General features: G+C 47.5%; 1 protein-coding gene across 1 annotated transcript; it reads right to left on the reverse strand.

Annotated features, from left to right (window-relative positions):
- Positions 1–5,653: 5,653 nt before the first annotated feature.
- On the reverse strand, positions 5,654–21,105 carry LOC309518424 (tetratricopeptide repeat protein 24-like). The gene is made up of 6 exons (XM_082198726.1): positions 20,420–21,105; positions 17,696–17,911; positions 14,402–14,530; positions 11,920–12,041; positions 9,141–9,245; positions 5,654–5,846 (listed from the first exon to the last, which is right to left on the reverse strand). Exons 1-5 carry the CDS (start codon positions 21,084–21,086, stop codon positions 9,165–9,167), a joined length of 1,215 nt encoding a protein of 404 aa, XP_082054852.1. The 5' UTR covers positions 21,087–21,105; the 3' UTR covers positions 5,654–5,846; positions 9,141–9,164.
- Positions 21,106–26,129: the final 5,024 nt, after the last annotated feature.

Below are 26,129 nucleotides of genomic sequence, written 5' to 3' on the forward strand. Positions count from 1 at the left end.
GGAGGTGGCCGATCTCTCAGAAAAGCCCAGTGCTCACGGTCCTGGGAGACATCTGCTGTGACAAAAGGGCTGCTGCCCCAGGCAGAGAGATTTAGTCAGGACTCTGGGAGGAGCAGAGCGTCTCTTTTGGGGAGAAAAAACTAGGGGAGGGAGGTGGTTAATCTTCTGTATGGCGGAGGCCAATAAGCTCTTCAAGAAATTTCTGTGGTTTGCACCCCCTAGTTCTACATGCTGGAATAAACAGTAACAGATATCTCAGAAAGCAGACTTGGATGTTACCTGGCAGCTTGGGAGAAAGGAATGAGGAAGAGGTACAAGCTGCTTTGTACAGGGACATCCAATGTTGTTGGTTTCCTTCCCCCACTCAGCCTTGGAAACAGCTTTAGGTACCAGGTGAACCTGCCGATGACGTGGGCGTAGCCAGGTTTTTTGTTAGGGGGGGCAGAACCTCAGATATGTGTTGATTTGTATTGATGTAGGGTGGCGCTGTGGGTTAAACCACAGAGCCCAGGACTTGCCAATCAGAAGGTCGGCGGTTCGAATCCCCGCGATGGGGTGAGCTCCCATTGCTTGGTCCCTGCCAACCTAGCAGTTCGAAAGCACGTCCAAGTGCAAGTAGATAAATAGGTACCGCTCCGGCGGGAAGGTAAACGGCGTTTCCGTGCGCTGTTCTGGTTCACCAGAAGTGGCTTAGTCATGCTGGCCACACGACCCGGAAGCTGTACACTGGCTCCCTCGGCCAATAAAGCGAGATGAGCGCCGCAACCCCAGAGTCGGCCATGACTGGACCTAATGGTCAGGGGTCCCTTTACCTTTAGACTGATTTAGGGGGAGAAGTTGCCCCACTAAATGCCCGTGGCCCATGAGACTTGGCGAAGCAGTTGCCACGGGGCAGCAAAATCAGGAAAGCTGGGAAGGGCAGCAGATCTGGGCCCATGAGGTATGTGCCACTCACCCCCCTTCCCCCCTCCTTTACCTCCCATTTTTCTTGGTGTTGTCATAGGCAACAGGGGTGGAGTCACTGGCAGAGATTGCATTTTCTATTTTACCTCAAGCAAACAACAGCATGGGCTGGCCCTGCTGGGTACTATGCACAGGTCATACAGTACATCCATTTCTCTCCTTATTTTGAAGATTTATACCCAGGGCTGAGTTCTGGCACCCTTTAGGCACGTTATGGCACCTCTATAGCATTGCCTATTTTTAAAAAAGCTCACCAACTTTGGTTGGTTGCTCCCCCCCCCAAAAAAAAGCACTGTATTTTTCGCTCTATAAGACGCACCTAGTTTTAGAGGAGGAGAACAAGAAAAAAAAATATTCTCTCCCTCTCTGCGCAGCACCTCTCCAGCAAAGCGAAGTCAGAACAGCAAGAGGGATTGCTGCTTTCGCTGCGCAGTGATCCCTCTTGCTGTTCTGGCTTCTGGGATAGCTGCGCAGCCTGCACTCGCTCTATAAGACACACACACATTTCCCCTTACTTTTTAGAAGGGAAAAAGTGTGTCTTATAGAGCGAAAAATACGGTAAGTTCCAGTACAGTGGTACCTCGGGTTAAGAACTTAATTTGTTCAGGAGGTCCGTTCTTAACCTGAAACTGTTCTTAACCTGAAGCACCACTTTAACTAATGGGGCCTCCTGCCACTGCCGCACGATTTCTGTTCTCATCCTGAAGCAAAGTTCTTAACCTGAGGTACTATTTCTGGGTTAGCGGAGTTTGTAACCTGAAGTGTATGTAACCTGAAGCGTATGTAACCCGAGGTACCACTGTATCTCCTTTTTTATAGAAAAAAAGCCCTGATTATACCTCACCTTTCGATCAGCACAATCAATTTCAAATCAAATACAGTTACAGATGGGTAGCCGTGTTGGTCTGCCATAGTCAAAATAAAAAAAATTCCTTCCTGTAGCACCTTAAAGACCAACTAAGTTAGTTCTTGGTATAAGCTTTCGTGTGCATGCACACTTCTTCAGTGTATCTGAAGAAGTGTGCATGCACACGAAAGCTTATACCAAGAACTAACTTAGTTGGTCTTTAAGGTGCTACAGGAAGGAATTTTTTTAAAATCAAATACAAATTGTAATGAAATTGTTTTTACAAAGAAAGCTGATCTCTCTCTCTCTTCTCCTCGGTCAGCAGCCCTTAATTCTCTGTCAGGCGAATGGTGGCAGCTCTGGCTTCCCTTTGGTTCTGCAACCCCAGATCACAAATGAACGGCTTCTGATTTGTTGTGCTATTGCCCTAAGCATGGTTCCCGGTTGCAGCTCCCCCAGGAAGCAAGAAACAGTTGCCCTGTTGCAGCTTGATCCTTGGATTATCACGTGTCTACCCCACGCTGCTTTCTCCAGAAGCTTAAAACTTACTTGATTAATCAACTTAGATTTGTTTAATTGGGTGACAATCCTGCCCCACAAAAGAATAAAAGAAAATATTTTTAAAACCAGTTATAGACAGTGCCACAGACTCTATCAGAACTGTCTCTGGGTAAATATTTTCCGGACTTGGGGTTTGCGGCACACTAAAGATCAGGTGGGTCAGTGGGGCATCCGGGGAACAACTGAGCTAACAATCTGCACCAGCCCCGGACAATGAGGCATTTGAAATGGACCAGTTTTCTTCTGGATGTGTGCCTAGAAAAGACATCCATTCTCTTTCTGCAGCCCTCGTTATATTGCAGCAACAGCTAAAAAGTGTTGACGGAAAGCTTCAAAGCTGCGCTCTGTGACATTGTTAGCAGAGTGTGGGAAACAACCGACCCCTTTAAGCTACGAGTTGCGATTTCTCCCTGTGAAAACCCTGCACAGCAGCAGCAGAAGCCGGCACAGCAGAAGAGGGTGCGTGTTGGACAGGAGTAAAAAATGGCATTACTACTGTTTGTGGAAATGCTGATAAGGACGGTTGTGTGGAAGGAAGAGAGGAAGTGGTTAGGCAAGTTTGCATTTTTAGTTTTCTAAGGAAGGAACAAAAGGATCTCTGTGTTGCAGAATTAAGCTCTTTTCCTGGCAATTTAGACACTCTACAAAGAGAAGGCTACTCCTGTGTAATGTTCATGAAAACTACTGCAACTTCTGCCATGGCTGTCTTGAGCCTTCCTCTGGATTGGGACCCCAGAGTGTAAACCTATTGGATCCCCCACACTTTCACTTTCCCTGGTGCTATGGTATGCGGCAGGCTGAATCCCAGGAGAGCCACTGCCAGTCAGTGTTGACACTATTAAGCTAGACTCAGTCTAAGGAAGCTTCCTGCATTCCCAGCTTCTTTAAGGGGGAAGGCTGTAGCTCACTGGATGTATAGGATATTGGAAAACGACAACGAAAACAGAAACAGGAGCAGAAACGGCGGACACTCACTTATTCTGTAACAGAAAATGATCCAGTGAATACAATCGGTATTTGGTGTTTTGCTTTCTACCTGCAAACAAAACAGTAACTGAGTACGTCCTCCCTCCCCCATTCACATTAGGTTTCCTTTGCAATGAAATAAATGGGGTGGAATAATGTAATGAAAATGTAACATGTAATTAATTATCTAGATTGCGTAAGCTAGGTAGTTTTGCCACAGTGGGCAGCAGGATAAACAACATGGTTTTTGGCAGAAAGTGAACTGCAGTGGAACAGAAGCAGTGTTGTATGCGATGAGCATAGGGGCTCATGGAAGATGGTGCCTTCTTCCATCTCTGGTGGAAGAGCAACTGTTTTGCATGCAGAAGGCCCCAGGTTCAATCCGTAGCATCTCCAGGTATCCATGGCATCTCTGCCTGCAACTCTGGAGAGCCACTATCAGTCATGTTGGCAGGCCATACTCAGCTAGATGGATCAATGGGTTGACTTGGGGTAAGGCATCTTCCTCTGATTCTAGGACCTTTGGACAGAGCCAGGAGAGTTCTTGTGATGTTCTTAGGCCCTGTCTCTTGACTACGCAGGCCCTGAAACCACAAAGAAGGGACCTGGGACAGCCGCCTCCAGGTTCTGCCTCAAAGACACAAGGTGTTTGCTTCATTGTATGCACACACACAGAACTTTCTTTTTAATTCTCCAAGGCTTTTCAACCAAATTTGAAGCTTTGGCTTTTCAGTTTTGCGTGAGTTTAATTTTATTGCTTACGCTCTGCTGTGATGCTATTATTATTATTATTATTATTATTATTATTATTATTATTATTTTACTGCAGTAGTGTTTCAGTGTTCATTTTGCAGGAGAGTTTCACTTATAAGGTGCTGTTGTTAAGCAGATAAATAGGTACTCATTCTCTAATTTTCAAGAGAAGCCCGGATTTCACAATGCATCTTAGAATGCAATTAAAATAATATACCGTATTTTTTGCACCATAACACTCACTTTCTTCCTCCTAGAAAGTAAGGGGAAATGTCTGTGCGTGTTATGGAGGAAATGCCTACGGGTGGCATGCCTACGGATTTTCCTCCTCTAAAAACTACATGCGTGTTATGGTCGGGTGCGTGTTATAGAGCGAAAAATACGGTAATTTTAAAAGCAATAAACATTTCCTAATACTGTGAAAACATTTATTCTCACCCCTCTTCAGTTTAATTTAGGACAGTCCCTCCCAACCTGGGGCCCTTCAAGTTTTGTGCAACTACAACTCCCATCAGCTTCAGTCAGGTTAACCATGTGATGCTGAGGCTGATGGGAGTTGTAGTCCCAAATACCTGGAGGGGCCCAGGATGGTGAAAGCTGCTTCAGAATCTCCCCAGGGCCAAGTTGTCCAAGGGGGAGCCTCTCAAAAGCTGCAGCCAGCCAACTCTCGCTGGTTCTCATGAGGAAATGGAAGGTTGATGGGAAATAATCTATGACTTTCGACATGTGGAGGGAAGTTCATTTAAGAAGCAAGGAGACAGTTGGAAATTGGGGGACATTTGCATTTTAATCTGAGGATTTCCATGTACCACCAATTAGAGACAAAAGATACATAAGAAATTCTGATGAATGACTCAGGCAGCTCGGTAGCCTTCTCATTACATTGGCATCTGAAGTGGAACCAATGCCATTTATTAATAATTTAATTAAAATGGCAACACATTATTTTTTCCCCTGTACTATACAGAACTGTAAACATTAATTTGATATGGTTGAGGATCATGAAATGCAATCTTAATTACTTAGAAACTAGGATAGCCAGTTGAACTGAATCAGGCAGGCAATTATCTTGAGTCCCCCCCCCCTTTCTTCTCCTTCTCAAAACGAGCATCCATCCATCTTAAAGAGCGGAGATAAATAACAAACTGAAAAAATGAAGACTATTCTGGAGAACTCTTTGTATAAACAAACCACCCTCCTCCCCAAACTGATCGAACAGTTCTATGACGCTGTTAAGGAATCTCTAAAAATGAGATGTTTTGGTGCTCAAGGCTCAAAATGGCTCACACACAAAAACACTCAGCATCAGCTGCAATCATCCAAGAGGTTCTTCTATGTATGCTCCATTTAAGTGAATGGGGAGTGGTCTACAACTACACCACAGTGCTCACAGAATCATAGAATGGTACAGTGGCGTAGCGTGGGGGGTGCAGGGGGGGGCCCGGCCGCACCGGGCGCAACATCTGGTGGTTAGGGTTAGGGGGCGCAAATCCACGGGTTAGGGGGCGCAAATTACTTGCCTTGCCCCGGGTGCTGACAACCCACGCTACGCCACTGGAATGGTACAATGTAGGAATCTCAGCTAAAGCATCCATGACAGGTGGACATCCAGCCTCTGCATAAAAATCTCCAAGGAAGGAGAGTCCATAACGTCCCGAGAGCGACCGTTCCACTGTCAAACAGCTCCGTCAGCTCCTGCTCTTTGCAATGGGATACCTGGAGAACAAGCCCCACATTCTGGACGGTGGAGAAGGCTCTGAAAAAAGGTAGGACAGGAGCTCAATTCCGTTGTTTTTTAAGAAGAAGGTGGCGCATAAATTTGTCGCATGTTTCATAAGAACAGGATAAGAACACACAAAATGCACTGAATTTAATTGCCATATTTCTAGGGTTGAGCCTTTGAATTAAAAATAGCTGCTTCCTGTGTGCCCATTTCATGAGCCACCATCACAGCATGAGCTGGACACCACGCCCGCTTGCAACAACAGAGATAAAGTGGCTTTGTGGAATATGAGGTCATTGCTGGGAATAAAAGAGAACTGCAATCAGCAGCCCCTGGTGCCTTTGGCTATTCAGCCTAACGGGGTTCATGGGCAGCGCATGACGCACACACAGAGCATGATAGAGAAATGGGCCCAAGCACAGCCTTCTTTTGCTGGGCCGATTCTCGCAGACCCACATCCACAGGATGAGAAATCCATGGCCTGTGTAGAGCACAAATCCCCAGGTCTCCATCTCTTCATTGCAGTCGGGCAAAGAAAAGAAACCTGAACGTGTCTCTGTCTGTGGCTCTTTCAATGAGGGCTGCTGTCATGAATGGCAGGACAACGGGGAGGAGGAAGAGGATCCCAGTAAGGGACTGGGACACACCAGAGCAAGCTGGGAGTGGAGAAGGAGAGGTTGGTGTAGAAAGTGCTCACGGGGCGAGAGAGGATAGCGAGGGGATGGAGGTCAGTGGACAGGAACCAGAGCAGCAGGACCCATCACCAGAGCCAGAGGAGCCCCTGTTTCCCCAAAGACAGCAGGCTCTGAGGTGTAAGGAGCAGCAGTAGGTGTGCTTGAGGAGGCTAAGGCAGGCATGGCCCCCCAACCCAGATCATTAGCTGTGACGAGGTATGATTCCTCAGCTGGAGTAGGCTCGGGTCAGGTGAATGTCACCTGCCTCATGCAGTTCAGATGCTGCAATCAGCATGCAAGGTATAAAAGGGAAGCAGTGCTGAGGAGCGCAGCCCTTATCCCTGATATGCTAGCTTTCTACTGTTTTCCTTGGAGAAACTGGGCAGCTCCTGCCCCAAATTGCCCTCCACCCTCAGCTCGCAAGAGCACATTGTCCCTGCCTGCAACGCACAGAGAAACGCAAGAAAACTTGGATGCAATTATCTAAGACGCATGTTGAAAAAGAAACATAAAAGAATTAAATGATACAGACTTCCAACAGATTTATAGTCGTCAAAAAACCGAGCTGAAGAAGGCGTGTACTCCGACTGATCACCACTACTGAGTCGTACATCTGATTCACACTCCGGATACTCCTTTTGGCCCTATTTGATTCTTTATTCTTTATTCTTTATTCTGATTTTATATAATATGGACTCCTTTTGACTGCTATTGAGACTTGTATAAAACAATTGTTGTGCACTGGTATTTTATGTACCTTTGTACTATATCACTGTATATTTGAAACTACATTATTTCTGTACTTAAACGTTGTATCCAAACTTACCATTACTTTAAAACTATCGTACTTACACGTTGTGTTTAAATTTACTACTAGCTTTAAACTGTTATTCTTAGCAGAATATACACGTTTTTCATTTCAACTCTTGAGTAGGAATTATTCCTTATATTGAAACTTTTGGCCAGAGTTCTTGATATATCCTTTTCAGTGCATGCTCTGGCCAGCAAGCAAGACTAACTCTGTTATGTACTGAAGTTCTCACCCTGGGCCAGCAGGGGGATACTGTAGATAGTTTTCACTCAGGTCCACATATGCAAATAAGGAATTGAAAGTGACGTTCAGTGATTGGATAGTTACAGAAAGTTGTTACTGTTGCTTTGTAGTTGAGCTCTATATAGGCAGATTGGCTGAACCCTTCAGCTCAGTTATGTACTGGGCCTGTGAATAAACAAGAGCTGTTTGAAGAATCGCTGTGTCGTCTGATATGTTCACCCACAACTTAACAAACTCAACAGCTTTTATAGGGGTCAGGAGGGTCCCACCTGACCAACCCTGGCCTCCATTATCCTCCCAACAGATAAAAATGGAGAGACATTTTAGAATCATTATACTCATTCCAACAATGGCAGCTTGTGCTAAATTCCTTTCTTTGGCAATTGCCTCCCCCACCTCAGACTTAGCTTGGTGGTCACATTTAGTTGTGTGACGATTGCAGGAAAGATGAACCTAAACCTCAGTCAGAGATTTGATTCTGATAGCAGCGGTGGGGACCCCTAGGCCCTGGCAATGAATGTGGCTCTACAGTCCTTTTTCTCTGGCCCTCTAATGTCTCCCCTTATGGCATTTCCTTGAGCCCTTTGGCCTGGCTGGAATGTGTCCTTGGTGTTTGATGACACCTTTTGCCTGTCTTTGCATGACTGGGATGCAGCCTACTGAGCAATAGTAAGAGACGAGCCATTGCTCCGCCCACATTTGCCCCTGGCCTTGCCCACCATTTGCATGTGTCTCCTAGAAGGTCCCCCACGAGGAACTGGGGTCCTTGAACTGAAAAAGATTCCCAGGCCTGTGGGGAGGGAGCTGACAATGCCATATTTGTTAAGGCTGGTGACTCGGTATAAGGCAGCTCACTTTGATCCTAAATACCACTCACGAAAAGGCCAAAAAAGGGGACAATGACTTCCTAGAGCAGGGGTCAGCAAACTTTTTCAGCAGGGGGCCGGTCCACTGTCCCTCAGACCTTGTGGGGGGCCGGACTATATTTTGAAAAAACACACAAAAAAGAACGAATTACTATGACCCACAAATAACCCAGAGATGCATTTTAAATAAAAGCACAGATTCTACTCATGTAAAAATACCAGGCAGGCCCCACAAATAACCCAGAGATACATTTTAAATAAAAGGATGCATTCTACTCATGTAAAAACACGCTGATTCCCGGACTATCTGTGGGCTGGATTTAGAAGGTGATTGGGCCGGATCCGGCCCCTGGGCCTTAGTTTGCCTACCCATGTCCTAGAACAGCCTTTCTCCACCTGTGGGTCTCCAGATGTTGTTGAACTACAACTCCTATCACCCCTAGCCAGCAAGGCCAGAGCTCAGGGATAATGGGAGTTGTAGTCCAACAACATCTGGGGATCCACAGGTTGAGAACCGCTGTCCTAGAGTGAGCTGAACAGGAACAGCTGGAGCAAGTGACTTCCATGGATGGAAGGTGGGGGTGAGCTCAGCCGGGGCACCCTGGGCCAGCTGCCCTTTTGAGCGAATGGCCAAGCATACTGGGACAAGCAGGAGGCGCCTCAAGAGCCAAGGTGGGCCCAGCACAGCAGCAGTATTTGTGCAAATGTTTGCCCCCCCCCCCGCAATTCTTACATCTGTTATTGTCGAATCTGCAAACTAATCCTCTGCGTTCGCTTGATAGTTAGCGACAGCAGCCAATTTCTCCCAAATCCGTTTTCGGGGGATTTCAGATGCTTCCTGTTTAATGAGGGAAGAAGAGAAGGGAATAAGATCCAGAGAGATGCACTACTGAGCCAGATGGACCCAAAGGTCTGACTCAGTATACAGCACACTTCCTATGTCCTGCACCTGATACTGAGGCATCTGATCAAGACCTGTATTTTAAAATGAGCTTAAAAAATATATTTGTAACTGTTTGTATCTTTCATGCCAGGCAGAAACCAGCTGGCTAAGTATTTTGGCAGATGTTTATCTTCCTAAACAGGGCCCCTCTGATTTATAGCATTAGCAGGAGATAAGTACCTCAATGTTGTAAAAGGAAATTACAGGCTGGGAGCAAAGGTTACAGTGACCATACATATTACAGAATACAATCAAGCTGCAAAAACACAATTAAGAGTTGGTAAATAGTGAGATTTATTGTTTAACAGAAAATAATACTAGGTGCCTCCCATTAGACTTGAGCCATATTTTCATAAGGTTAAAGGGCAAGAGCTAATAGGAACAGCAGCTGGCTTGAAAGAGGGGTGTAAATTTAAGGGGTTGCTTTTGGAAACTGTTTTTACTAAGTTCCTTTCCTTCTAAAAAGCTATATATGTTAATGTATGAAATATATTGGCTTAATGTAATTATGCAAAGGATTTAGAAAGTAAGAAATGTTAGATTCTTATGTTAGATTCTTATTTCATTGATGGTGTGTGAGAAGGTGAACCCAAGATCTCTGTTTAAGATAAAAATTAAAACCATGAGCCATCTGTTTTAGCCATCTGTTTTGGAGTGAAGGGGTAATAGGGCAATAGGGCAATAGGGCAAAGATGATCTGGTAATTAAGGTGCCTTGTCGAGGCAAATGTAAGATATATGGCTACTTGTCTGCCATTTATGGATAGAAGGAAATATAGCTCTTTGTCTCCCATAAAAGGTAATAGGAAATGGGTGTATCTTTTATGATTGGTTCTAGCAAACAGCCAATAGGAATTTCAACCAGGCTGATTGGACAGAGGCAGCCAAAGGAGGAGCAAGGGGGCTGGGCTGTGGAAATATAAGTGCTGGCCATCAGGGCTGGAGTGGGCAGAGCTTTGGTAACCATATACCACTGTGTCTCTCATTTATTTGTCTGACAAATAAATTATTATTTTAATTTCTCTATTGCTGTGTTGAATATTTCATTCCAGCTAAGCATTAACCACAAGCAGGGTGCTACAATACGGGCCCCTTTCCTATCTTCTGCTTCTAAAGCTCCCAGAAGCATCTCTTTGCCTACTCTGGGAATTTGGGTGCTGGATTATACTGGACTCCAGTCTGTTTCTGTAAGGAAGTTCTGGTGTTCATATGTCTAAGGCCAGCCATCTTTCCCTCCCCCAGTGGACTCTGGGATAGCACCTTTCCTGGGCCATGCAAAAATTGCTTCCTCCTTGCTCACCTTCCCAGTGATGCTGTCTGCTTCTGGAGGGGTTGGCAGTGATAGGCAGTATTAGATGTGGGGCAGGGCCTATCCGTCCAACGGACAGCAGAATCCAGCCCTTGATAAATGGCCCAATTGCAACAGCTGCTTTGGTCTGGGCTCATTAAGCTACAGTTTTGTTCTTTGGGTTTTTATTTTATTTAATGATCCTCTTGTCATTAGAAGGTTGGTTGTTCTCCTGGGTATTTAAACTGTTTTAATTACTTGTGTATATATGCCTGCTTTGTCAGCTATAATGGCAATTGTGGGGTGTGTGTGATACTGATCCCTCTTAAATCTTTTTTTTATAAAAATGCTGTAACTCTAGCTATAAAAATAAATTCAATAAGAGTTCGGCGTCGATTCTTTCTGTCCAGGAGAAAGGCAATTCTGTCTCCCTCTGTCCCTTATTTGTAATTCCTCAAATAGCGTAGGCTCTAGATGGGACTGGATGGTGTGATCTGGGTGCTGCTTTCAGGGTACAGGGCTATATTCAGGCTGCCTCTACACCTCTCAGGTGATTAAAGAGCCAGGGCCTAAGAATAAGGAGCTGAGAACGGCAACCGAGTTTCTGCCCTCCCTACAGGCCAGGCCTCCTATCTGCTGTTCTTTCAACTTCAGAGCGGCACCTGGCCTTGGAACTGGGCTAATCTTGCTGCGGTTTATTTCTGGGTACTTTTGCGCTGGTACACCGGAAGGTAGGGCAGGGAATGATTAACACCAAAATGAGGAGGGAAAGTCTCTTTTGTGCTCCCAGTTGCAGGCTGTCCAAAGTCAGCAGCAGCAGCAGTGCCAGCAGGGTAGAAAGGAAATTCCACTCTTCCTTTCATCTGTTTGCACTTCCGGGCTCTGGTCACCAGGTGACCAACAATTGCAAAAAGGGACAAGCACTGTTGCCGCCTTCATGTCCTGCGTGTGGGCATCCCACAATGGGTATCTGATTGCCCACTGTGAGAACACGGTGCTGAACTAGATAGGTCCCCTTTGGACTGATCCAGCTACAGCCGGGCTCTTCTGATGTCCCCACAAGTAGAGGGGGAGGGGAATATGCCTCCCATAGTAAGCTCAAGAGGTCTGAAGGCAGAAACTCTGAAGCATGGGCAGTGCCACACTATCTTCCATGGTTGCTAGTTTTAGAAGCCCCTCTGAGAGGGGAGGGAGAATCAGGGCAGTTTCCTGATGTTGCCTCGAAGGCCTTTCTCCTCTGTATGCAGTACAAAGCAAACAAGGCAGACAAACACAAATGTACCTTTGACTTTTCAAACAGAGCCAGGGCTTGTTTGTAGTAACGGATGGCTGGACCAAAGTGGCCCTGGCAGAGGTGAGTCATGCCCAGCTGTTCACAGGCCTGCGCCTCACCATAGGAGTCACCTGGAGGAAGAAACACAGCCAATAGTTGCAGGACAGGGGCCAGGAAGTCCAGGATGGAATGAGGAGGAGCGTAGGGTCAATGGCTTGTAGTTTATTGCCTGGAATTGGGGACACTTTGATCTACAACTAGCTCAGGTCTTTGGCTGGCATATAAGCTGAGCTACTTTTCAAAGTGAAACAGTGTCAATCTGCCCAGTTACAAGCGGGAATATACAAAACTACTCCTTTTTTAGTTTCACCTCCTTGTCAGGCGGCAGGCATTGTAGGTTTCTGGAGACATCAGTGCAAAAACAAGGTTTGCAGTGGTGAGTTGCTGGAAGTTCTTAATAGCCCATTGCTCCACATTTAAGAGGACTTTCAATTACCATTTGTATAAAACAGGTTTTATTGTTCCATTTGCATTTTGCAAGCAGAAATAAGGCAGCTGGCCCCAGAGGCCTTCAAGGTACAGTGAGAGTTCCTTCTTCCACCCTGGCCGTGTAAATTCAGACACATTTTGCACTCCAAAACATTCCTTCACTCACACTCCAAAATGTCTCAACAACACTAACAGCTGCATCTTATATACAGTGGTGCCCCGCAAGACAAATGCCTTGCAAGACGGAAAACCCGCTAGATGAAAGGGTTTTCCGTTTTGGAGGTGCTTCGCAAAACGAATTTCCTATGGGCTTGCTTCGCAAGACGAAAATGTCTTGCGAGTTCCTGCGGGTTTTTTTCCCCTTTCCCCCCCTTTTTCCCAAGCCGCTAAACCGCTTATCAGCTGATCCTAAGCCGCTAAGCCACTTAACAGCTGATCCGCTAAGCTGCTTATCAGCTGATCCGCTAAGCCCACTAAGCCGCTAATAGTGTTAATCTGCTAATGGGCTTGCTTCGCAAGACGAAAAAACCGCAAGAGACTCGCGGAACGGATTCTTTTCGTCTTGCGAGGCACCACTGTACTTACAGAGAACTCATTGCCTGTGTGTGGATTCTTGTGTAGCCAAAGCAGCAGTACCCAAGCACAAGAGGGAGGAGGAGATACTAGCAGGCATGGAGCGAATGACAAGGTGTGCAGAAGTACAAAAAGGCTTTTGGGGCGCAGGGGACTAACAGCTCAATGAACAATACCTACAGAACAGGTCAGTTGGGGGCCCAGGAGGATGGAAAACCAGGGAGAAGGCAAAATGGAATACTGTAGAGTGTTCTGAATGTAGGCGAGGTGGCATGCATGTAACATTGCAACATTTTGCCGCTGGTCCCACCTGCCTGTTCTGTCTCTCAAATTGCTTAGTATGAGCTCTCCTGGAGGTTAACGTAACTCTGTCCCAAACCCACTTGTAGTTCATGATCTTAGCCTGGAGCCTGCAGTGTCAGGGCTGGAGTCAGCAATGAAGGAAGCAGATCTCCGTTGTCAGCAAAGTTAACTCTTTATTCAAGGAAACGGACATACAACTCAGCCTAGTGGTCCCAGCAACTCTCTCCAGTAGGTCTTGCTCCTATGGAGCAGGGGTCAGGACTGAAGGTCCCTGCCAGCCATCCTCTCTAAGCCTCCTCCTCTCCTGGGTGTTTCCCAAGCAGCCTAAAACTGCGTCTGCGTACCTCTGCTCTTTGGTCTGCTCTTCTCATTACTCTGCGCATTCTTGGGAGACCAGGGGGGAGGAGAGCTTGTCACACAGGAGAGGGAGACTCCTGGGGTTCTTCAGCAGTCCCTTGACCCCTCTCCTCCGCCTCCTCCTCAGAGTCTGAACTGCTCCCTTAAGCCTGTTGCCCCTTCAGCAGTGGGCACCTCCTCCTAATCTTCTCTCTCTGGGTCTCCCAGCTCCTAGTCTGGCCCTCTAACCACCACACCACCACTGGCTCTCTGCTTTGCATACAGAAGGGCCCCAGCATCCCACGCTAGCTAATACAGTAGGATCAGTAGGTGTTCCTGGAGAGCCCCTGCCAATCAGAGTGGACCTGCCTTCCCCAACTGGGCACTCTGCACATGTTTTGGACCACAACTCCCATCACCCCTGACTCAGGCTGGGGCCAAGGGGAGCTATCATCCAGTCATTGGGAGAGCACCTGGTTGGAGATGGCTGGAGTGGGTCATACTGGATCATAGGCACCAAAGGACTGACCTGATACAGTGGTACCTCGGGTTAAGAACTTAATTCATTCTGGAGGCCCGTTCTTAACCTGAAACTGTTCTTAACCTGAGGTACCACTTTAGCTAATGGGGCCTCCCGCTGCTGCTGCGCCGCCACACGATTTCTGTTCTCATCCTTAAGCAAAGTTCTTAACCCGAGGTACTATTTCTGGGTTAGCAGCGTCTGTAACCTGAAGCGTCTGTAACCCAAGGTACCACTGTATATAAGGTGGGCTTCACCACAGTCACTTACCTGCATCCACAAAAGCTTTCAGCGCCTGCTGGGAGTAAAATCCAGCCATGTCGTAGTTTTTCAGCTGGCCATGAGCAGTGGCCAAATTGTAGTGGCATTGCGCCTGAGCAGCCCTCTCTCCCAGTGCCCCTGGCAAAAAAAGAAAAAAAAAGAAAAAAGATCCAGCATGGATGATGTCAGCAGCTTGGCAAATGGATCCAGCCCTTCCCAGAACTCTAGAAACTTTCCCCGAATGGATATTGTTCTGAAAACATCCCTAGCAGGGGACATTTTAGCCTTATGCAATTCTGTAGGCGTGAGAGCGAATCTGCCACAGGGGCAGTGAGGGCTCCTGAGTCCTGCAGGCTTGGAATTCTGCATCAGAGTGACCAAAATTATGCCCCAATGAAAGCTACAGTCTGCAATCTGCATATATTATACAAATCACCATACCGTCTCTTATTTGACTGTTTTGCTGAGAATTGAAGCAAAGAGATCTACATGCTTCACTGGAAGCCTTATACAGCCATCTGCTCTGGCTTCTGACATTTCAGACAGGGTAAAGAAGTGGAAAGGGAACCAATTTGCAGGGGGGTTTTCATGATTGAGGCTCATGGTTGATCCCCACTTACCTTTTGCCCCGCTGTTTCCAGACACAGGCCTGCACTTTAAAGCTCCAAGTCTGAGTGCTCTTTTTTGCCCCAGAGCTTTCCCCACCAAAACCCACTCTTTAAAGCTCAAGTGTAACAAGCAGCAAGTTCGGAAAACCCAAATTGTGATTTGCTCTGATTCAGCAGTGAAGATCAGGTTTTTCTGGGGAAAACAGCAGGACAAAAAATATATATAAATCTCTTGGACACAGACTGGGAAAGCATGGACTTGTGTCTGTGAAGACACAGGGCAAAAGGTACCGGCAAGTGTGGATGAGTCCTTTGCTTTAAAGAGTGTGTCTTCATTGGAAAAAAAGTCCAGAGGGGGAAAAGTACCCCTCAGTCACAGAGTTTTCAAGCGTGTAGGAAAGTTAAGTGTCAGAACTGACCTCTGCCTCTACTCACTTGGTGTGGTCATGGCCAGTTAGGCGTTTCCTCACTTGTGCCTTTCCTTAAAATGGGCGTTGTATTGCAGCAAGAAATAAGACAAAAGAGTGTTTTGGTTTTTGGTGTTCAGATCCTACCTCTCCATTACAGTCTGTTTGCTTCATGGGTATAGTCATTTGCAGTGTTTGAAACTCCCATTGTCCTAGGCGCATTTTGCAACAGGGAATTTCATTAGTGTGAGCAATTTCTTAAGGTTGCCATATTTCAAAAAGTAAAAATCCTGACACAGGGCAAAAGGTACCGGCAAGTGTGGATGAGTCCTTTGCTTTAAAGAGTGTGTCTTCATTGGAAAAAAAGTCCAGAGGGGGAAAAGTACCCCTCAGTCACAGAGTTTTCAAGCGTGTAGGAAAGTTAAGTGTCAGAACTGACCTCTGCCTCTACTCACTTGGTGTGGTCATGGCCAGTTAGGCGTTTCCTCACTTGTGCCTTTCCTTAAAATGGGCGTTGTATTGCAGCAAGAAATAAGACAAAAGAGTGTTTTGGTTTTTGGTGTTCAGATCCTACCTCTCCATTACAGTCTGTTTGCTTCATGGGTATAGTCATTTGCAGTGTTTGAAACTCCCATTGTCCTAGGCGCATTTTGCAACAGGGAATTTCATTAGTGTGAGCAATTTCTTAAGGTTGCCATATTTCAAAAAGTAAAAATCCTGACACCTGCAAAGTTTTTGAGCTTTTGTTTTAGAAAGCCACCACTCTGAAGACTGGAGAAGAGACCCTCTTATGAATATTAGGGGGGTGGACAGGGGATAGACTAGATCATGAACATAAAATTTTAGTTGCAGTTCATTCATTTTCAGCTTTGTATTCTTGTTATTAAAAAAGTGTGCCTAGACATTCCATTGTTGTGCCCATAACCTAGGTTTAAGGCGCCATTTAGCTCCCAGCTTTCATATCTCAGTTTCTAACACCGGTCATTTGTCCCTCTCTAGCCCAGTATCCTATTTTCCACATAGGCCAGCTAAATGCCTGTGTCAAGCCCACAAACAGGGCACAAGAGCAAGAAAATTTCCCTGTTGCATGCCCCCAATATTCTGAGGTAGACTGCCTCTGAAATGGAAGGTTCCATTTACCTGTTGCGGCTTACACAGGCACAGAGAGGGTGGAGAAGGGAGGAGGAGCTTTCAGTGGCTGGAAGTGGTTTAGTAGGGTGCAGCACCCCTGCAGTTTGGAGGGCAGCACTTGGTGGAGGAGGAGAATCTCAGGGAGCCCATGGTGGGACTGAGTGCTGTCTTCCTGAGGCCTTGAAGAGTGTGGCTATCAGCCAGCGGAGGTGGGCTGTGGGATTAATTTAGCCTAAGGAGGCAGCCTGGCAGAAATAAGGACATTTTTTTTTGTCTCTCAACCAGTGCTTGCTTTATGGCAGTGGTGGCCAAACTTGGCCCTCCAGCTGTTTTTGGACTACAACTCCCATCATCCCTAGCTAATGGGACTAGTGGTCAGGGATGATGGGAATTGTAGTCCCAAAACAGCTGGAGGGCCAAGTTTGGCCCCCACTGCTTTATGGTGTCGCCCAAGCTCCACCTCTTCCCGTCTCTCCCCTGCAAGAGGCAGCCATGAGAAACTGGCTCCCACCATGTGAGCTTAAAATCTGAAGCCCTCCTTGCAAATAGAACAGAGAGGAAAGCAAAGAACACCCCGCCTCCCTTTACCAAGGAGCCCTGTGTAGCCTCCCATGGCTCTTTCCAGCAGAAAGAGGCACAATGGGTGGTGTGGTGGTGGGACCAGGTACAGTACTTCCAGCTTCTAAGTCTTTCAAATCTCTGCTAAGCCGCTTAGCAATGCATACCCCAGCCTAGAAACTCCAGGAGGACATGTTTTCAAACAGGGATTGTAACATTCTAGGTAAGAAGGAGTGGAAATGAATTGAACAAGCACAGCGCCACACAGATGAGACCAGTGACCCACAAGCTTTGTTAGCTGACAGACAGAGGCCCAATTGGCAAACAAAGCTGAGCAGAAATTAACAGACAATGACATGCAAAGATGTGTGAACAAAATAAACATTGCAATTAATTATTTGATGTGATCAAAACAACCAAATATTATAAAAGTTTGTATTAAGAAGTAGATATTTTGTTTATCTTTAACAGTAATATGAATAGGGACAATAATTTAAGCTTTTTGTTTATGTCACATCATTCTCTATGTATTGGTACAGCAATGTGTTTTTCAGACTTGAATAATTTGGCTTAAAAAAACCTAGCCCAATGCAACTCACCGTACATGTCAGCTGCTTCGCTGTGGTACCGCAGGGCCCTGTCGAAGCACTCCAGGGCATTGCAGGCAGCCCCCAGGTTCTGCAACAGGACAGCTTTCTTCCGCACCGAAAAGCCTTTCCCGCTGCAAAGGCGGAGAGCTGCTTCAAAGTGCTGCTCTGCCTGCTGGAAGCACCTCATTTCCGCGTAGTGCAGCCCCAGGTGATTGTAGAGTTTGCCTGAGAGCCAAAGTGGTGGGAGAAAACCCACCATTAGCTGGAGCTTGGGATCTTTCCAACTGATCAAGCAGGACCTTGTAGGCATTGCACAGTTGAAGGGAGCAAGACTCAGAGGAAATGTGTTCCCCAAAGATTGGGTCTTTCCACTGGGATGGAGCATCCCCCTCGCCCCTAGACTTAAAGGGCCCCTGGGGGTAGAAAAGGCTCAGAGGATGCTCCTCCCACTCAAAAAGTGGCAAAGCCCCCATCCCTACTTGAAACAGGCCATCGTCAGTTACTGTATTTTTCACTCCATAAGACACACGTTTTCCCTCCTAAAAATTAAGGGAAAACGTGTGTGCGTCTTATGGAGCGAATGCAGGCGGGAGGCTCTGCTCAGTGCTCCCTTTAAAGAGCCGCATGGTGTGTGTGTGCGGCTCTTGGGGGCTTTTCCCCGAGGAGGGAGAAGGGCAGCCCGTCAGTGTTGGGTGCCCTTCTCCCTCCTCGGGGAAAAGCCTGCAAGCGCCGCACACACACTCCATGCGGCTCTTTAAAGGCTTGTGAAAGGGAGCGCTGAGCAGAGCCTGGGATGCAGACAGGCTCTGCTCAGTGCTCCCTTTAAAGAATATTTTTTTTCCTGGCATCCCACCTCTAAAAACTAGGTGCAACTTTTGGAGCAAAAAATACAGCACTTAAAGAACCTTCAGCGTCCTCTTCTTGCAGAAGTTCTCTTAGCATTGTAGCGTCAGTGTGAGTTCCAGCTATGACTGGAAGATAGGAGTCAACTCCTAGGGGCCAAGGCCCCTTCGCACCCCAATAAAATATTTGAGAGGGCATGCCCCCCCAGAAGTTGATGGACATTGCCATTCAAAAGGCGTGTGTGAGCTGCATCTTGTGAGGGGCTTACCTGGGCCGCCCTAATATTTTATTCAAGTTGGCACCCCTATTGGAGAATGAGAGGCAATTAGAGTAGCATCCTGCTAGGCCAGGCTTTCCCAACCAAGTGCCCTCCAAATGTTTTGGACCACAACTTCCATCTGCCCCCAGCCAGACCAGCCGGGCTCCTAGCAGCCCTAGCTGTGCAGGCCGGGGTTGAGGGGAGTTGTGGCCCAAAACATCTACAGGGCACCAGGTTGCAGGAAGTCAAGCCAAGATTTTCCTTGCAGCGCACAGGAAGAGACAGGAAGGGCCACTCCATCCTCTCTGCTGCAAGACCAGCTCCACCAGGACCTTCCTCTCCCAGTTCCCATTCAAGCTGGTCATTCGAAGAACTACCCCTCCTTCCCTCAACACGGCCAGGAATATAATATAACTGCAACTCAGGATAACACTTCATGCATCTGCAGAGGTGGGCTGTAATTCACAAAAGCTCATGCCATAATAAATTTGTTAGTTTTTAAGGTACCACAAGGCTCTTTGTTGTTTTTGCTGCTAGAGACTAACCCAAGGGATACCCCTCTGGAAAATATGTAGCTTTTGTAATTGGTGTCTATTTTATGGTTACCAGATTTTTTTCAAGGAATCCGGGGGCACTTTTTAAAAAAAATTCATGCTTCGTTATTTTAGGAAAGGATTGCCCAGAGTTCTTGACCTTTTTTAGGGGGTGTGCACCTTGACACAAGGCAGGTGGAGAAGCCCATCTCCCATCTACAAACACACAAATGCCCCCAAAAAATAGGTTTGCGGGGGGAGAGATTGACTAAAGGTGCTCGCTGGTCTTGAGAAAACACGCATTAAAACATGCACGCAAGGCTTCTCCTCTTCTTCTTCACCACCTCAGCACCTTGCTCACCCCCCCAACTCGGGTGTGCAGAGCCCGCAGCAGAAGGGTGTCAAGGACTCTTCTGCGGGCGGCTCTGCGCAATTTGGGGGCAAGCGTTGATCGAGGAAGCGAGTCAGAAGGAAGCTCTCTGGCTCGCGCCTCGGTTTAAATAGCCCCCCCCCCCAGCCAGCAGATTGGCTGGCTGGAACTTTGACATGGCCGGGACCTCCAGTGCTGCTTCCATGGCACCCTCCATGTTGCCTCGCCGGAAGCCCCCAAGCATAAATCAGGGGACATTAATTAAAATCCAGGGACATTCCGGGGACAGATTTTGTCCGGGGACAGATTGGTGAATTCGGGGACGTCTGGTAACCCTAGCCTATTTGCCTGTTTCCCTCTTCCCTCCCCCTCCTTTCCCTTTGTGATGTGCCCATTGTAAACACGTGAACAGGGACAATCTTGTTTTTAATGATCATATGTAAGTTGCCCTTGGAGCCTTTCTAGCTGAAGAATGTGTTAGTACATCTGTCACACACACTGTCCCTGGGCATGAGATTTCGTCTTCTGATTCATCTTAATACTTGTCTATCAAAAAACCTGCGTTTGGGAATCCCCATTCCTGCTGAGATCAAGGGTGGGAACTGGGTCCCAAAGGCAGAGTAGCTCATCTGGCTAGAGGGCACTCTGGCAGCCCCCTGAGATTTCTGGGGTGGCAGGATTTTTCCTTAAGGAGACCCAATGGGGACTGCGGAGGTACTTAGCTATACCCAGCAGTTCCTGGTTCCTTATCTTGGTGCACAACCGGCTGCAGGCCTGCAAGCTCTCCAAGACGTCGTCTGGGGAGTATACTGGGCTTCGCAGGAAGTAATTTGCTGCCTCCCTCATAGCCATGGCTGCGTCTTCTGGGAGTTGCACTCTTTGGTAGGCCTGGCCGGCCAGGCGAAAAGACTGTGCGGCTGACTCCACGTCACCTGTGCTCACCAGGCAATAGGCCAGCTTGATCAGGGCATTGGCTGAGCTTTGTGTTTGATTTGTGCCATATTCCTGGATGGCCTTTCCGTAGAACTCTGCGGCTTTTGCGTATTCTCTCATGTCGTCGTAAGCAGCGCCCATGTTGAAGGAGAAGTCGCCATCCTTCCCCTCACCTCCGAGCTCCTTGGCCTTCAACAGGCACTTGAGGCCCTTCTGGGGCTTGCCGGTGGCAACGTAAGCCGCCCTGAGGTTGAAGAGACACTTGGCTTTGGAGCAAGGCTCTGGGAGGCTACCCGAGAGCCTGTATGCCTTCTTGAAGGCAGCCAAAGCCTGGCCTTCCTCATTGCTGCTGAAAAGACATATACCAGCCTTCAGCAGCCTTTGCATTTCACTTTGGACAGAGCCCAGCTGGCTCACAGACTGGTCTCCGACAGAGCCAGAGGTCGGAGGAGCAGAGGCCATCTCTTCCGAAGGCGCAATGGAAGGGAACTGCAAAAGGAAGCAGAGCATCACAACCACCTGCACTTTGAAGCACAGTTTATCTGCATATTTAGGTGTTTTTTTAAAAAAATCTAGACTGCTTTTCTTTTCTTTTGTTGTTGTTGTTAATTTCAAATTCTTTTTCCCCCTTCTTTTTTTTGTATTAAAGATTTTCTTGTTTCACAAAAGTGTTTGCAATGTCTCTCTCGTATTTTTTCCCCCATGTAACATTTTTACAAATCAGTTTCATTTGTTGAGACATTGGGAAGAAAAAGGGGGAAAGAGGTGGAGGGGGGGGAATATGGGTGGGGGTGGGGTCAGGCGACGGTGTTTCTATTTTACTTACTATATGCAGGGTTTGATGTCAGCGTTGTTTGTGTAGGTTCTTTGCTGTTCGCTTGTGTTCCTTTGGTGGTGAGAGAGGTTGGGGTTGGTCTAGGGTGTGGCTGTTCATTTGTGGTTGGCTGTGGTGGTCTTTGTTTTCATGTGTGAGTGGGGTGGGTGGGTGTTTTGGATCAGGTTAGCCATACTGATTTGTATGCCATTGGTGGATTATTGTCATTGTCTTGTTGGGCTGTGTATGTGATAAAGGGGAGCCATACTGGGGTGAAGGTGTCTAGACTGCCTTTCAAGGCACAGACCGTGGCTCTAGGTAACTACCTCCCACCTCCCAGTGATGGGTCAGAAAAACAAATGTAAGGGAGACCCATGGCTGGCATCAGCACCCAGCCCTTCCAGGGTGCAAGTTGTCCAAGTAAGCCACCCTTCTCAGAAGATGGAGGTGCCACTTTCCTCTCTTCCTCCATGTGGTCAGGCAAGATGACCTTCACGGCCCCCCCAGCTTTATGATTTGCCCCACTCTCCTTTTTATAGCTCCCAAACCAGGGGCCATCATCACTACACCTTGTGGCAGAGAATTCCAAAGAATATCAGGATGTTACACAGAGATCTCACCATCTTGTCTAATGCCTCACTTTCCCACTGATCTTGCAGTGAGAATGCATCATGTAGCTATATTTGTATGTTGCCATTTCAAATGATCTGTGTCAAGAGGTTATAAAATCATAGAGTTGTAGAGTTGGTAGTGACCCTGAGGATCTCTAATCTAACCCCCTGCGAGGCTGGAATATGCAGCTGTCTCATATGGGGATCGAACCTGCAACCTTGGCGTTCTCAGTACCAACTGAGCTCTAACCAGCTGAGCTGTCCAGCTGGTGTCTGTGCCTTCCATTTTTCCTACATGCATTTTATTATCCCATACTTGTTTCGCTTGCCCGCTCCCCACAACGTAGCTTTAAAAATGATTTCTAACAGGCAAAAGGGGAGCAGAAAAAGGGTGAGGGGCGCGGAATATTATGAACCAACACGTGTCTTCCATGAGAACATTACTGACAGGTAATGCAAACAAGTCAGCAGAAAGAAAAAAGGAACTTTTGAAGAGAGAGATGCAGATTTTGGTATAATATTAGCTTCAGCTATCCAGGGAGCTCATTAGTTCCTCATTAAATGTTTGCTATAAACATACGTTTTGATTGATAATTATGTAATGAGCTGGAGAGCCTCATTTCCCATCATCATGCTTTCCAGCTTGCGTGGCTGTTGTGCAAACTAGACTTTGATTAAAAATAGTTAATTGATGGGGGGTGGTCAATAAAGGAAGCAGACCATTTATGATCTGTGCAGTGGGAATCCTCTCGATTTCCTGGCTCTGGTGGATTATCTTTGGCTGCTTAAATGCCTTTCCAGGGAGCTATTTTGGTCTGTATCTGCATGTGTGTGTGTAAGAGAGAGAGAGGGAGAATGATTCTGGGAGAGGAGGCAAAATTCTCTGCAAAAGGGGTGGAGGAAAACAGCATATACCAAGGAGGATGAGTTGCAATTTCTTTCAGTAACTCAAGATGGCTATAGCAATGTTGTTGTGGTCACTATGGCACAGGAATGGGTTTCTGAAACCTCAGGGTTGGTGGAAAAGTCCATGGCAGACCCTACAGGAAGGACACCGAGAATGGCCAAGTCTGTCTTGGGGAAGCGGGAGTTGAAAAATAATCACACATGGTCTGGAAGGTGTGGGGTGAACATTACTCCTTCATGCTCAGTGGCACGCCTCATGAGTTTAGGGATGCAAAGATAGTAAACTGTGCATAGAATGGTAGAGTTAGAGGGGAACCCAAAGGTCATCTAGTCCAGCCCCTGCAATGCAGATAATCTCACCTAAAGCATCCATGACAGATGGCCATCCAAACTGCTTAAAAACCTCCAAGGAGGGAGAGTCCACCACCTCCCGAGGGAGACCATTCTGTGGTTGAACAGCTCTTACTGCCAGAAAGTTCTTCTTGATGTTTGGTCTGAACCTCCTTACTTGTAACTTGAAGCCATAGGTTCGAATCCTGCCCTCCAGAGCAGGAGAAAACAAGCTTGCTCCGTCTTTTATGTGACAGCCCTTGAGATATTTGAAGATGGCTATCCTATCTCCTCTCAGTCTCCTCTTTTCCAGGCTAAACATACCCAGCTCCAACCATTCCTCATAAGGCTTGGTTTAAAAACCCTTGATCATCTTGGTTGCCTTCTTCTGCACACTTTCCAGCTTGTCAACATCCTTCTTAAATTGTGGTGCTCAGAATTGGACACAGTGTTCCAGGTGTGGTCTGACCAAGGCAGAATAGAGTGGTTCTCTTACTTCCCTTGATCTGGACACTCTACTTCTGTTGATCCAGCCTGGAATAGCATTAGCCTTTTTTTTGCTGCTGCATCACACTGTTGACTCATGTTAAGCTTGTGGTCCACTAAGACCCCTACATCCTTTTCACATGTACTACATGTACATGACCAGGACATGGTGTGGAGGCTAAAGCCACAGAGCTGTAGGGAGAGGAGAAGGGGAGGTTGCTAGGCATTGCTAGCTGCATGGCTACCTGCTCTTTTGCCGGGCTTCTCTCCTCCTAGGTAGACCCATGGCAGTCAAATGAGCACTACTCTGGGCTTCTGCTGCCTTCACTCCTGAGGCCTGTCAGGGGGAGGGGGACATGGGTGAGGGTGGAGATCAAGGCAGGGCTTGGAATTGGATCGGTGGGGTTCCTGAGGAATCCCTAAAAGGGGGCTCTGAATCCAGTCTGGTTTCTCCAGGTCTTCAGTTGGGAGTGAGATCTGCAGGGCCCTAAGCGAAAGAGGTCTCTCTAGGGTCTACGTTGGATGGGATCCTGCTGTAAACACAAAGCAATGGCTTCTCTCTGGGGAAGACCTATGGGGGTGGACCAGGAAAGCTACAGCAAGCAGCACAAGGGGACAAGGCTGGTCCCAACAGCAGCTGGCTGAGCCTGGAACATCTGCCTTCAAGGATACTTCCAGACATGGACAATTTAGCAGTGGCCTGTGGCAAAACGCAACCAAGTAACAGCCTGTAAATTTGGTCATTTTTGAGAGAGGGGGCTTTCAAAGGGAAAGCGTGTGAGGTATTTATCTTGGACTGTCAAATAATCTGTCCATTTAAATTAACTTTGACACCTTTATGAGTATTTTTCCTCAACCTCAGTTGACCTGCTGTTGGGTTTTAGGTTGTTGTTGCTGCTATGTTTGCTGTGCCCCTGCCCCAATATCTCTATTTTTTGCTTCCCAATAACCTAATCTATTGTTGGGCATCTCTAGTTGCATTATTGGGGGGGGTGCGCCATACACAGGCCAGGAATCTTGAGGTGCTTTAGTCTGGAATGGCTGACAGGGAAGGAGAACGGGGGGAAAGAGAGAGAGAGGAAAAGCACAATCCTATGGGGTGCGCAGAGCTGCTCATCACTTACCTGTGCAAACTTTTGGAAAGGAAAGTTCTGAATTGTACCAGAGACGGCAACTGCAGGCAAGCCCAGAGGCAAGAAGGAGAAGGGGCAGTTCGGCCTTTCTGCAAAACTCTGTTAGGGAAATGCTTGTGGAGGCATCAGACAGGCTTAGCAACAATGCCTGGTTGTCATCAACAAACTTACTAAGGCTGTGCACACGTCATTCATTGAAGCCACTCCCCTAAAAAAGAACAATTCTTGGAACTCTAGTTTGTTAAGGGTGCTGGGAATTGCAGCTGTGTAAGGAAGGCCGGCTGTTCGAATCCCTATGATGGAGTGAGCTCCCATTGCTCGGTCCCTGCTTCTGCCAACCTAGCAATTCAAAAGCACGCCAAAGTGCAAGTAGATAAATAGGTACCACTCCGGCAGGAAGGTAAACGGTGTTTCTGTGTGCTGCTCTCGTTCGCCAGAAGTGGCTTAGTCATGCTGGCCACATGACCCGGAAGCTGTATGCCGGCTCCCTCGGCCAATAAAGCGAGATGAGCGCCGCAACCCTAGAGTCGTTCGCGACTGGACCTAATGGTCGGGGGTCCCTTTACCTTTAAAGAGCAAACTACAGTTCCCACGGTTCTGTGTGCGTGTGTGTGTGTGTGCACTTTAAACATATGGTGTATATGCAGCCTAAGACTGTGATTCCAGACGCACCTACTTGGCTGCCTGTGTTTAAAGCCTGCCTTTCATGCAACTGCAAGGCAAGCCATCAATTGGAGGACAGCCAGCACGGCACCACCAGAAAGGGGCTGGCTGGCTTTCCTGGGTTCAACGGTTGGGTTCCTCTGGAGCACTGTGGGCTACTTCCCGCCTACCTGGTGAACATTGACAAGTTGCAACACTCCTGTGATGGCCTGGGGCTCGGGCTCGGACTCGGAACTGGAGGAGTCTCAGTCTGCACCGGATCCTCTGCCTCAGGATTCATCTGAACCAAGTCTGGGGCCTGATCCTGAGGAGTCCCAGTCTGCACAGTTTCCCCTGCAACAAGCACCAGCTGGGCCAAGTCAGGGGCCTGAGCCTGCCCTGGCTCCAGATGTGGGGATGACCTCGTTGCCTCCAGCTGGGCCATCACTTACAGCTGCTCCACTGCCAGTTGGGTCAGGAGAGGCTGAGGTGGCCTCTGGGTCTAGTAGCCCACCGACATCTCCTGAGCGGCAGAGACTCAGATCTGAGAGAAGGAGAGACCTGAGTACTCGCAGGAGGAGTG

This window comes from Podarcis vaucheri, assembly GCF_965113315.1.
Source record: "Podarcis vaucheri genome assembly, chromosome: 14".
NCBI classification, from domain to species: Eukaryota; Metazoa; Chordata; class Lepidosauria; order Squamata; family Lacertidae; genus Podarcis; species Podarcis vaucheri.